We start from the raw sequence: 12,521 nt of genomic DNA on the forward strand, positions 1-12,521 counted from the left end.
AACACTCTGTTGTAGGTAATCCCACGTTGCAGCTCTATAACACTTAATAGTATATAGTATGAATAAATATTGGCTGTTGCCACATACTCTATATCTAGCCCTTAAGAATTTTTATGTTCACATTTAAGGGACATTCCAGCCAAAATTTTAAATATTAGTCTGGAAGGACTCTGACTGCTTTGGGATGGATGCCTTATACCACTACAGCTAGCTAGCAGCATTAATGTATTTATTAGTGTATTCCCAATTATTTGCATTGCATATTTTTTATAATGCATGCTGGGTGTTATATTCTGACGAAGTGTAATGGGTAAAAACCCCAATGCAATGTTGTGATTTCTGAGAAATACACTAATATTCTGTGGAATACTGTATAACATTAAACACAACCATTAAACTCTAATTGTATTGCCTAATGCTAATATATGCCAAACATTTCACAAGATTGGTTAAATATAAGATTAAATATAAGAATTTCATATAATAAAATACAGCATGGATGGTTGATTCCACAAATGCAGTGCAATTTCGCCCAGGAAATTCAAAACTTTCTTTTTCTTCTTGATTTTTTAACATCGACCTTGAAAGTAACAGGGTTGAGGGTAATTTTTACCATAGATTTAACAAATATTTAAAAAAAATTAGATTAACTAGCATCCATGTTAATTGAATAAAAACGTTAAGGATATTCTAGTTATTTCTTTAAAAAAAACTTTTTTCTCCAATTATGTACTATCAATCTGTAATTTGTCTAACAAGGTTTGTATGTTCAAAGGACCTCATCGGTCAATATCATTGAAAAAGAATGAAACAACTTTTCTTCTTCTTATGATCTTCAGGAAATTTGGATTGATGATGCAACTTCCTGTTGAACATTTGACTTGTGGAATTTTCCAAATATATCAAAAGGGTTGAATGTGTTCAGGAAGCAGGGTTGTGGGACACAAATATATACATGTTTAATAACCTATAATGGCTGACTCAAAGAGCATGAGATGTTAAATGGAATCACACATTAATGCAAGATAATATGTTTTTACTATGATTTTGATAAGTACTTTACAGATTACATTTCAAAGTAAAGTGTAATTATAGTGGGCTGGGACAGGCATAACAAATGCTACTTACTAAGTGCTATAAATGCAGGTTTTATTATTGTTTTTTTTGTTGTTGTTGTTATTTTTAAGTTAAATGTCTGAGGTCTCTTTTACCTTTAAATACATATTTGCAAATGGAATATCATTGGGACACAAATGGCACCCCAATTGTGGAATCACCCTTAATGTAACTTTAATGTAGAAATGTAACACATCTGGTTCTAAGCACATTTTAGACATTTATACAGGCTCCTGCATTGCTTTCTTTAGTACCAGCACAACCCTGATGCAACCTGATCCAAGACGGTGATGAGTTCAGTCCCTTGAAGCAAGTGTGAAGTGGGTCCCAGAGGCGCATTCACTTCACATTCCCACCTGCTCAGTACAGGCAAGTTAACTAACACAGAGGGCATTTTTCCCTCTGTGTTTTGGTTGCTATGTTGCGTTGAAGATCCCGGAGGACACCACGAGAGTTTGGCATATTTGTAGGCCAAATGCACTGGCTCTGCATAACTCTGGCTGCAATTCCAGACTGTTAGAATGAAGGAGATCATATGATGGAAATGTTTACGTTTTGGAAATTAAAAATGACATACTGTGGTAATACTGCACTGTATGTCTGTTTTACTGTAGGTTCGTCTTACCAAAGTTTTCTGAGAACGTTTTAGCAAGATGTTGAGAGACGTCTGTCCAGTGATTGGTCTTTTTTTCAGGAATGGAGATTTGTCTCTTAAACCGCACCTATTTCAGTAAAAATATTCAGTTAGCTCAAAATCAAGTTCAAGAATTAAGTTCAAAATCATAATCATGGCTATATTACCTGTTGTTTTTTGTTCATTGTGTATGTGCTGTCATGCCACTGGCTTGATGAAACGAGCATAGGGTTCTTGTTCATGTTTAGCCTGCATCGAAGCATAGAGAGAAAATTGGAAAGGAGTGATGGAAAAGAAGAGGAAAAGAAGAATCCTACACATTACCAGCAGCTTCTAAGAAAAGCATACCTGTGGGAAAAGACTGTTTCTGAATCTGTGGGCAGCTCTGAGTCCAGAGTTAACCATGTCTCATTGAGAGAACGCAGGTGTCTGTTTAATACTGAATCACTTGCCATTCCATCTAATATAGGAGTTAAATGGAAGTCCTCCTCATGTGTGGGAATGTATGGGGCTAGACTATCCAAATCCAGGTCATACATGTCCTAAAAAAATGAGCAGACAGTATAAGCACATCTGTATATGATAAATTGTTTTAAATATATTTTCGCTTACTGTACACTACAAACGGCTCCCCACCACAATAAAAATCCAGTGTTGAATCTGACATAATTCTACTGCTAAGAACAACAGACCATAATGAATGAAAATTAAGACACTACCATCTTTTACCACAGTGAGGTGTATATGTGATGCTAGCTCATTGCTAGCGAGTTGGAAGAACAGCGCAGCTAATATGCAAAATGTTAAAACCAAAGACATGCTACTGTTACCTTTTGTCCAACATTATTTGGATGAAACAGATTCCATTTTCAGATTCCTTCCTTCCTTCATTCATTCATTCATGTCCAATTCAGTTTGAAAAATTCAAATAAAGCATGCAGACTACTTAGGGGTGGGTAAAGCCAACTGTGATGTCAGTTCATTCCAGGCTCAATTATTAAGAATTCAAAGGCATTTAAAATTCATAACTTCCATATAGCTACTGCACTCCCTTTATACTGTGTGACTTCTAAAGCCCATAATATTACTGTTGTACATATACTCACGTTGGAAAGTGAGCCACACAAAGCAGCCCTGTGCAAAATCTCAGTACAACTGTTGGTTGGCTTGTCTGGAAAAAACAATGGTTTAACAATGAGCCGTTTGTAATCATGAAACTGATTGATGAGTTCTCATCATGTCTGTTGGTTTACCTCTCTCACAGGGAGAGGCCACAAAGCTGGTGTCCATGTCAGTGGTTGTAGATGTGGTCTCATTATGTGTCATCGTAGTGTATGGTGGATGGAAGGCATTCAGCAGGCACTTTGTCTGTTCCAGTGAAAACACCACATCTGGTAGCTCCACTCCACTGAAGTTAAAAATTAACTGAACATTACTGGATGTAAAAGCCTACGCAATGGCTAAATAGTCATCCTTTTGAGGATGCAATATGTGTGGTGATTTGGGAAAACCCACTGGATTTCGCTATGGCTGAAATTGCAGTGGTGAAAATTTTTCCCCCTTTTCACTTTTGGGCGTAACCAGATTTCAAAATGGTAGAAGTTTGCTTGTGATTGAGACATGCGCAAAAGCGAAAGATATTTCAAACATATAGTTTTCAGAACGTAGTAGAAAATAGTATTTAAAAATTCACCATGTGAAGAGTTTTCCCAGGCCGCTACACATATAGCTACAAATACACATTCAAAGTCAGACCTGAGAATATAGTTGATGCACACGATTCTCTCTGGATCCCCTGTGTGAATGTTGAACACAACTGTGGCATCCGTCTCTACCCAAACGTAGCCACCATGCTTCTGTAGGAGCCGATACTTCCCAGTGTACACCTGGCCCTTTGAGAACACTGTCCAAGACATTTAAACACCTTTAACAACTGTCCACCACTTATAAAGCACTTTTTAATTTTTTTTTTTTTTTTTTTTTTTTACAAATGATGAATCTAAACACTTAGGGTCTGTCTCAATCAGCTACTTATTCAGTAGTCAGTGCACAGAGCAGGGAGTTGGCCATTTTAAGGGCTGTCTCAATCGTAAAATCCTTCCACTGCACTGGAACATTCACTCCCTACAAAATCCTACAATGCACCGTAAAAAACAGATCATATCGCTGTTCACTATGTTCCCTTACTGGAAGTGACAACATGTTTTCTAAAGCCTCTCAGCTCGAAAGAAAAAATGGGGGGGTGAACTCTCAACCAACTTCATCTACAAAGGTCAGTAGCTTGTTACTGTTGTTGTAGCTCTCAAATGATTATTTATATTAGTAATTTAACTTTATTTGATGTTCTATATACAGTATGGTATGTTTGAGTCTAATGACTTTTAAGTGTTTAATGATTTTTTTTAAATCCACCAGCTAGCCTACGTTCCTGCTTGAAGTGCCATGACAGAAACGCATGTGATTAAGCTACCACATTTATATGACATATAAAACTTAAATGTTTTTAATTTTTGGTGATGTTTCATAACACAAGTACATAATCATGTCACTGGAAATTAAGTTATCAGTGTCCCAATGTGTAGTGAGCCAGGGTCCTTACCAGTGCCCGAACTCATGTACACGTTATACTAATTCACCACCTAGGGAGCTAGGGAGCTGATTGAGACACACCCTTAAACTGCTGAAAATATTAAGCACTTACAAATGATGTATTTCAAAGCTTTTAAAATGCTAGAAATAACATCCAAAAACATATTAGCAAATGATGACAAATCGTGAATGATATAGAGAAATCTCATATTTTTCATAATGGGATTATTATAAAACACATCTAACCTATTTCTAGACTTTTTTTTATTTGAAAAATTAATAAATTGTCTTATTCTATTAGCAATGTGGCACATTTCAAGAATTTCTAGAAAGGAGTAAATCTGCCAATAGAACCTTCAAGCTTAATTTTAGTAAAATGTCTAGAAAATAGGCTTACTAACCTTATACTTGACCATTGGATTTATAATAATCAGAAATCGTCATGATATTTCCATTTCTTAAAATTTTTTGCTGTGTACTGATTCAACATTACTCACAAAAGAGGTGTGCCTTGAAGATATGCTGGCAATCAGATGGATGATAGTACTGGTACACAGACTGACCATACAGCTCAACGTCACTAAAGCCAGTCAGTTCCAAGACCCTGCACATGAGAAACCAAAGAAGCACCATGAAAGATGTGCAACTTGAAGAAGTGAGTGTAAAGAATAATGAACTTGGCTGCTATAAGATGTACCCAGAGTGACAGTAGGTGAACTTCATGTCTGGCTCATGGATGCTCAAGAATGTTTTGAAATTCAGATGAGCCTCCATCTCAATTACTTCTTGCACAGGTAATGATCTGCACAGAAGAAGCAGATAGCTGGATCCTGGAATAGGTGATGACTTTTTGTTTCCTGTGCAGTGAATCACCTGTGGACACAAAGACAGGTCAGATATAAACAAGTTGGGAGGGATGGAATTCCTTCATTTTGCTGTCAGGAAAAATAGCATTATTTACCTTTTGTATCTAATAGGCAGGAAAAGAGGGTTACCTGCCAGGGAGTCAGCATGTTTTTGACAGCACCTTTGATTCGGAAGAAAACCTCACACTTCTGCTGGTCTTCACTCCCTCAAGTTGCAGAACAATTGTAGTTGGATTACCAACATTAAGTCCAATTTATTTTGATATTTTATCATTGTATATTAGATGCAAAAGAGAAAGACTTAATAGCATGCCTACCTATTATCCTTGTAAGAATCTCCTTGATCTCCTTGTGATCGGAGGGATGAATGAAATCAAACAAACTCCGGCCAATCAAATCCATCTGAAATAAAGAAATAAATCAAATAACCGATAAAAACATGCCACAAGATTGAATATGGCATCAGTTGAGCTCAGAATTTGGAATACATCAGAAACGTCACCAATGCCTCACTGAGTGGCCATTTTCTTAGGTACACCTAGCAGTACACCTACCATGTAGGTGTATCATCCCTGCCTGCCCCTCAATCAACCACAACCTCACTGTATAGCTCGGCTCAACCACACTCAAACCAACCAGGCTCTTGTAATATCAAACCTGGACTACTGCAATGCACCACTCTCAGGCCTCCCAGCCAGCTCCATCAAACAACTTCAGATGATTCAGAATGGAGCAGCACGCCTTGTCTTCAACCAGCACAAAATAACCCATGTCACACCCCTCTTCATCTCCCTCCACTGGCTTCCTGTATCAAATTCAAGGCCTTGATGCTCACGTACAAGACCTTGTCTGGAACAGCACCCCCCCCCCCCCCCCACCTCAACACTCTCCTGAAGGCTTACGTTCCCTCACGCAATCTGTGATCGATTAATGAGCGACGCTTAACAGTGCCTACTCAGCATGGCTCAAGGTCCCTTTCCAGAACCTTCACACTATCTGTCCCTCAGTGGTGGAATGAGCTTCCAACCTCAATCTGGACAGCAGAATCTGTCACTATCTTCAAAAAACAGTTAAAGACCCACATCTTCCGTGAACACCTAACTAACCCCTAAAACGCCAACCCCACATTAGCCTTAAAAAAAAAAATAACTAAAGAAAACCCTTACTCTGGCTCTTACACCTCTACTCTGTGCACTTTGCTTTTCTAGAACTCAATAAAAAATATGTTTGGTAGCACTACTTGTATTGTTCTCCGCTTGATATATCACTCTTCTTGTATTTCCTTATTTGTAAGTCGCTTTGGATAAAACTGTCCGCTAAATGAATAAATGTAAGTGTAAATGTAATGTAAACTCAATTAACAGTATAGTTACTGATTGTAGCCCATTTGTTGCAGTACACAATTCCTCAGCAGCCTTCTACCCATTAATCTGTGTAAAGGGACCACCACAAGACCACAGCTGATTAGATATTTGTGGGTGGTGGTCCACTAGGTTGTGGGTGTGATGTTGGTATGAGTTTATCAGGCACTACAGCATTGTTGTTTTTGTTGTTTTCCTGTAGGAAAATCCAACTTGGTCAAAACACATGGCAAGCTCGTCAAACTGTAGACCATCTTTGCCAACTCTGTAGAACATCTTTGCCAAAGTTATTTTCCAGCTTCCAAATTACTTGACTAAAATAAGCAATAAATATTTCACATTTCTAATTGCCTTACTGTTGGATTTTCAAACAACTTGTCTACAATTGGTATTAATAACGCTAATTAATAGCAGGCAAAGATGGTTTATGATATTGACCTGTGTTTGGCACAGGTGACTGGTCAGACCTAGCTATATTTTTAGCAAGGTTTTTAAAGAACTCTGTGTCACTGTAAAATTAAAGATTGTTTTCTAACCAAAAATATCCAGCCAACAGCAGTCTCAGACATCAACCTGGAGGATGGAGGATGACTAACAGGGACAAAGATGAGCTATAGTCTTTAAGGGGACAGACCGACAGAATAGGTGGCAAGCAAGCATGTGTGTGATTGTGCCCTGCGATGGGCTGGCCTGTATTTTATCAGTACTACTATATCCATGTGCTGAGAATGGTCCACAAATAGTCTATTCAGTGGTGATCATATGGTGGTGTAATGGACAGAGTATATAGGTAATTGTACATATACCATTGAGCTTCTTAGGCACAGACAGGGTTTGGATCAGGTGCAGAGATTTATTCAATGAAGCAGACAATTCTGAAAGGGCAAACCAACGTCAGTAGACATGTAATGTAAAAGGTGATCAGCAGACAGGTTAGTCCAGGGCATTTAGAATTCAGTATGTGCTAACCAGCAATGAGGTGGTTGTAATTATTAAAACTTCTGGGGGAACTAGAACTAGGTAGTGGATCATGTGACTGGGTTTGTAATTCACTGTTAGGCTGAGGATTCTGCAGGTGAAAATGTCTTTTTGATGAGGGAGGTCAGAGGAGAATGGCCAGTTTGGTTTGAGCTGACAGAAAGGCTACGGTAAATGAAATAACCACTCTTTACAAGTGTGGTGAACAAAAAAGCATCTCAGAACACCTCAAACCTAAATCCACAGAAGACCACATTGGGTTCCACTCCTGTCAGCCAAGAACATCAATCTGAGGCTACAGTGGACACAGGCTCACTGAAACTGGTCAGTTGAAGATTGGAAAATAACCAGGCAAGGTTTGTTGAATCTTCAACTGTCCAGTTTTGGTGAGCCTGAGATTACTGTTAAAGGCATGGTCAAATTCACTGTGATCAAACTGTGTCCCTCATTCTGATATTTGATGTGAACATGAAGCTGAAGCTTTTGACCTGTATCTGCATGATTTTATGCATTGCACTACTACCACATGATTGGTTGATTGGATAATTGCATGAATGTGCAAGAAAACAGGCATTCCAATAAAGCTTATTTTACCTGTTTGATTCCTATATGAGAGACGGCATCCTTTGTGATGAAGATAATCTTGCCACACAAGGAAAGTAAGAGCAGGAATCCTTCAAGTGTATCTAGGAACCACTTCTCGATTGATTCTGGCAGTTCCCCTGCAAAAAAACACTTGCCACTGTAAAGTTCTGACTTCTTCAACGCTGTCATTTGCCCAAACAACAGTTTCTCTAAACTTACCCTGACTTGCTGAGACAGGATGCATCATAGCTCCTACCGTAGTGGAGTCAGGAATGTCCAGTAGAGCTCTGAGGTGCAGGTAGGAGATTGTGACTCTAATGACAGAGGCTTTATCCAGCTGATCTGCCTCAGATGGGGCCAGGGGCAGCAGGGCCGCTAACTCTCTTAACAGCTGGCTTTCTTTCTCCCGTCTGCTTTGAGCTGCCACACGGGACCGGGCCTTCCTACACTCTAAGCACATTCTGCAAAAAGAAAATCATCAAAGCTCAAGACAACTGTGACAAAAACATGAACACATTTTTTAAAAACTATATTTCCAATTTTCACCTATCAGTGCTCACTCACCAGCCCTAATAAATGACAGCTACCAAAATTGGAGTGTGGAGACTAACATGGGCTTTCTTTGAGACATGTGAAGACAGCCAACTGCGTCTTTTTGAACTCATGCTGCGTCACAGGGCAGTGTAACACACTCGGAGAAGGTGCTATTTACCCTCTTTCACATACATGAGCTCACAGATGCCCACTATTGGCAAGTTTTACTGTGATTGACAGAGGATAGTAATGCCATCCATCCTACACAGACAGCATGAGCAATTTTGCTCCCTTGGCTTCTGGCCATGGATGGCTTTGGCATTGGGTCAGGATTCAGAGACACAGTAATATTCTGGCTACTAATTAGATCTCTAGAACCTTCTTATGCCTAAAATGTCCAACTACACAACACATTATTAGGCCATAGTTGACATTATTTGTAGGCCTATTTGTCTTTGAGTTATTGGCATTTTGTTAAACCCACTCATTACAAGTGACCAGTCAACTAGTCAATAACTAAAAACTCAGTAAAAAAAAATCTAATATAAAAATAGAACTTAATGGTGGATTGTGATTTCCACCACTGTAATAAGCTAAAAAATATTCATGTATCTCCTGGTTATTCTGCATGGAACCATTTTGAGAACCACTGCTCTATGATATCAACAAATGTAATACAGTCATCCATAGTGGATACACATAGTGCTGAAGGTCGAATGTATGTACATACAAATTATGTGAATGACCTTAATTATGGTAAGGTAAGTTAAGGTATTCATCAGGGCACTATACATATATTCCTGTCTAAATTAGTATAGTATACTGTAAATTCTCTAAATTCAATATCACAGTTTCAATATGCTTCAATATAAAGTTACTAGGAACCACTAGAGAATTTTTGGTTGAGAATCAGGAGCACTCATTAACCATGGAGGTGAGGAGAAGTTACTACAAGGCTCATTTTGCGTGCGAGTGCTTGCTTTGGGACGTCAGAGTTGCGTCACTTTGTCTTATCATTTCCCACACTGGGGACCTGCATTCCCTGATTACAGCATTGAGCCTCATACAAAGTGTAGCTTCACTAAGCAGGGTTTGTCTGCTGTGTCATTTTGAAATAATACCATGTATATCATATACACTATGTCCATATTTAATTATTCCAATAGTGTTCCATACTTACATTTATATAACCTGAAGCAATCCATGTTTGAATGTATTAATTTGAGTATATAGAAAAACTGGACGTTTTATGTATTATAAAAAATAATATGCAAATTCATAATAGCTAACTTAGCGATGATGTGGAAAACTTTGGAGTGCAAGTGGATGGTCCACCACCCAAATAATATCTGATTTCATAAAATATAACCAGTGCTGGAAAGTGCTTCAGTAATTAAACTTTGTTACAGTACTCAAGTTTAATTTCAGGAGATTTCCATGAAACCACCCATACATTAAAATGTGCATTCCTTTTTAACCTTTTATTTATCCTTTTATATAAAATGACATTTTATTCAGACCTTAAAAATATGAAAGATCATGATTGAACTGACTTTTCTTTGTTCTTTGTATCTAATTTCTGTGTATTTGACTTTATTGATTAACCACATTTAAAACAAATCTATATCCTTTTGAATGGCTACCACAACAGCTTGTTAATCTCAGTTGCTCTTCTTAAATTAAACAAAACAAAACCAAAAAAAGAACATGGGATGGGTATGAATTCAAACAATTCAACTTAATATTTTTAAATACTTGAGTACATTTGAATTGTCGACACTTTAATTTAATTTTCATTTGATTTGATGTACTACTTCCATTTTTAGTTCAGATTTTGCCTTAAATTTTCACTTACTTTCACTTAAGTATATTTTTTATTTATTATTTGCACCCCTCAGTATGCACAGATAATGTACAAATTCTTTCAACGTTTCAGTGGCCCACAGTTCTGAATATTTTACCACATTACAAAAAGTTTAGAGTCAAAGTTTAAAGACATAAGTCCTTACCTCAACCTCTTCTGCTTACTGAGTTTCTGTGCCTGACTTTCCTTGCTATTAATCAGAAAAATCCCTCAGAACTGCTTCAACTGCCACCCTTAAATTATGACTTCTGACTAAACTCAAAGAATAAGAATATGAAGTCCTTCTGGCTGGCCAGTAATGTGGTTAACCAATAGGCAATTTTTGTGTTCACACCCATTTCTGATGTGGGGTCCTAGAGCTCCCCACCCACAGGCATGTTGTAGGCGTTTATAAAGAAAGAAAGAAAGAAAAAAAAATATATTAAAAAGTAAATAAATGAACTGGAACTACACATATACAGGATGTTTCCTTCTTTTAACACCCAGCGTTCAGCTCATGAAAGCTGTGATAAGTAGCTGAGGTGAATCTGGTGTGTTAAATCATGTAGAAGGCTAAACTTGTAATTCTGCAGTGCTGTGACTGTGCAGGAATGGAAACTGACACCCCATGCTCATCTTCAGTAACTGCTTCATCAAGACAACCAATAGAGCCCCAAACAATTATCATTGGATTCTAAACACTCCTTTGCAAGTCACAAATTCGTATAAGGTTACACAGCATACAATACGCTAGGTAGATAGGCATACCATTCAAGCTTTGAGGGTGGCCATGTTTTTCAACCAGTACATGTACACGTTTATTTGAGTGTTATAGGCATGGCCATAATTAGCTATGAGGACACTGTGGTTGAGACACTGGTGGTTTCTGAATTTTCTTAGCCTCCCACATAGCATGTCCAGTCATTAAATTCAATAAAGAAACAATGTTTCTACTATGTAGACTACTATGTGGAAAAACTTACATTCCATGTCCCAGTCAACAGAACTGATATGTTCTCAGCTGAACTCATGTTTAGCTTTTGTTAAGCGATATGCAGTTCACATATTATAAGCTTATTATTATAAGGCACGTTATTAACATCTGACATAGCTATGCTAAAATGTTTGAGTTTATGAGAGAACATATTTAAATGTGAGTGTTTATGAGGGTAATTGGCAGTTTATAAAATGCAAACTACTTATAATACTTGCCAAATTAGCTTGCTAGTTGCAGTAAGATGATAGCAGGTACTTTAGCTTATGTACCCTGCATTAGCTGTGGGGTATGGCATTTTTATGTAAGATTTTTCAGTAATCAGTGAGGAGAAGCAAGCAAGAAAAAGAGGATGAGAACATGCACAGAGATAATTGTAAACCAGAATCATTAACTCAGTACAATTAAACAGTCTAATCGGAGTCAGAGCAGTTTATGTAAGAATGGAAGTATACTACATATAATTAGAAATTAACAATTAGTTTAGTTCATTTGGTATTGTGGTGGTATATATACAGGATAAAAGATATACTATTACATAAGTTTTAGCTGCACTTTTACCTGCACTTAATGTGTTTCTTATGTGCATGTCTAACATGCTATGTTCCAACAGGTGCATTCAAATCATCCAGTGCTAGCCTTCTCCACATTCCAGGTATGAAACATTAACGCAATGGAAGCAGACTTTTGTTTTTATGCACCAGAATATGGAACTATTAAATATTCACATTAATTAAATTTATTTAGGCCATCAAGCCTAGTGTACTAAATAGCATGTTTGCATTTTCATGTTAGCGTTCCACTAATCTTATCTATTAACATGACATAATTTTTATCTGACTTTGTTTTTAATTAAACTTGCTTTTATTTAAATGGACTTAATTGTTGTAAAGACAAAAATAACTTTGCATTAGTATGCTTTCACTTTTAACTCAATTATTTTATTCTCAATTCGTCCAGTGTAGTGCTTCTTATTAAATAAATGAAAGTGCTATTTAAATAAGCTTTAAAATTTAAGTTC

General features: G+C 37.3%; 1 protein-coding gene across 4 annotated transcripts in view; it reads right to left on the bottom strand.

Annotated features, from left to right (window-relative positions):
• Positions 1-11,336, bottom strand: part of hif1al2 (hypoxia inducible factor 1 subunit alpha, like 2) — a 31,481-nt gene extending 20,145 nt beyond the window's left edge. For 2 of the 4 annotated variants that reach the window (XM_053648219.1, XM_053648218.1), the window contains exons 1-14: positions 10,673-11,336; positions 8,349-8,590; positions 8,139-8,266; positions 5,523-5,607; positions 5,335-5,411; positions 5,037-5,212; positions 4,837-4,943; positions 3,506-3,653; positions 3,004-3,158; positions 2,857-2,921; positions 2,099-2,292; positions 1,918-1,999; positions 1,742-1,838; positions 1,391-1,629 (exon numbers count right to left, since the gene is read on the bottom strand). In XM_053648219.1, coding sequence (XP_053504194.1) covers positions 1,391-1,629; positions 1,742-1,838; positions 1,918-1,999; positions 2,099-2,292; positions 2,857-2,921; positions 3,004-3,158; positions 3,506-3,653; positions 4,837-4,943; positions 5,037-5,212; positions 5,335-5,411; positions 5,523-5,607; positions 8,139-8,266; positions 8,349-8,589 — 1,794 coding nt within the window. In that variant the 5' untranslated portion in view covers position 8,590; positions 10,673-11,336. Of the gene's footprint in view, positions 1-1,370; positions 1,630-1,741; positions 1,839-1,917; positions 2,000-2,098; positions 2,293-2,856; positions 2,922-3,003; positions 3,159-3,505; positions 3,654-4,836; positions 4,944-5,036; positions 5,213-5,334; positions 5,412-5,522; positions 5,608-8,138; positions 8,267-8,348; positions 8,591-10,672 lie in introns of all 4 variants that reach the window. The other 2 variants (XM_053648220.1, XM_053648221.1) reach the window with 2 other exon arrangements.
• Positions 11,337-12,521: the final 1,185 nt, after the last annotated feature.

This window comes from Ictalurus furcatus, chromosome 18, assembly GCF_023375685.1.
Source record: "Ictalurus furcatus strain D&B chromosome 18, Billie_1.0, whole genome shotgun sequence".
Lineage (NCBI taxonomy): Eukaryota > Metazoa > Chordata > Actinopteri > Siluriformes > Ictaluridae > Ictalurus > Ictalurus furcatus.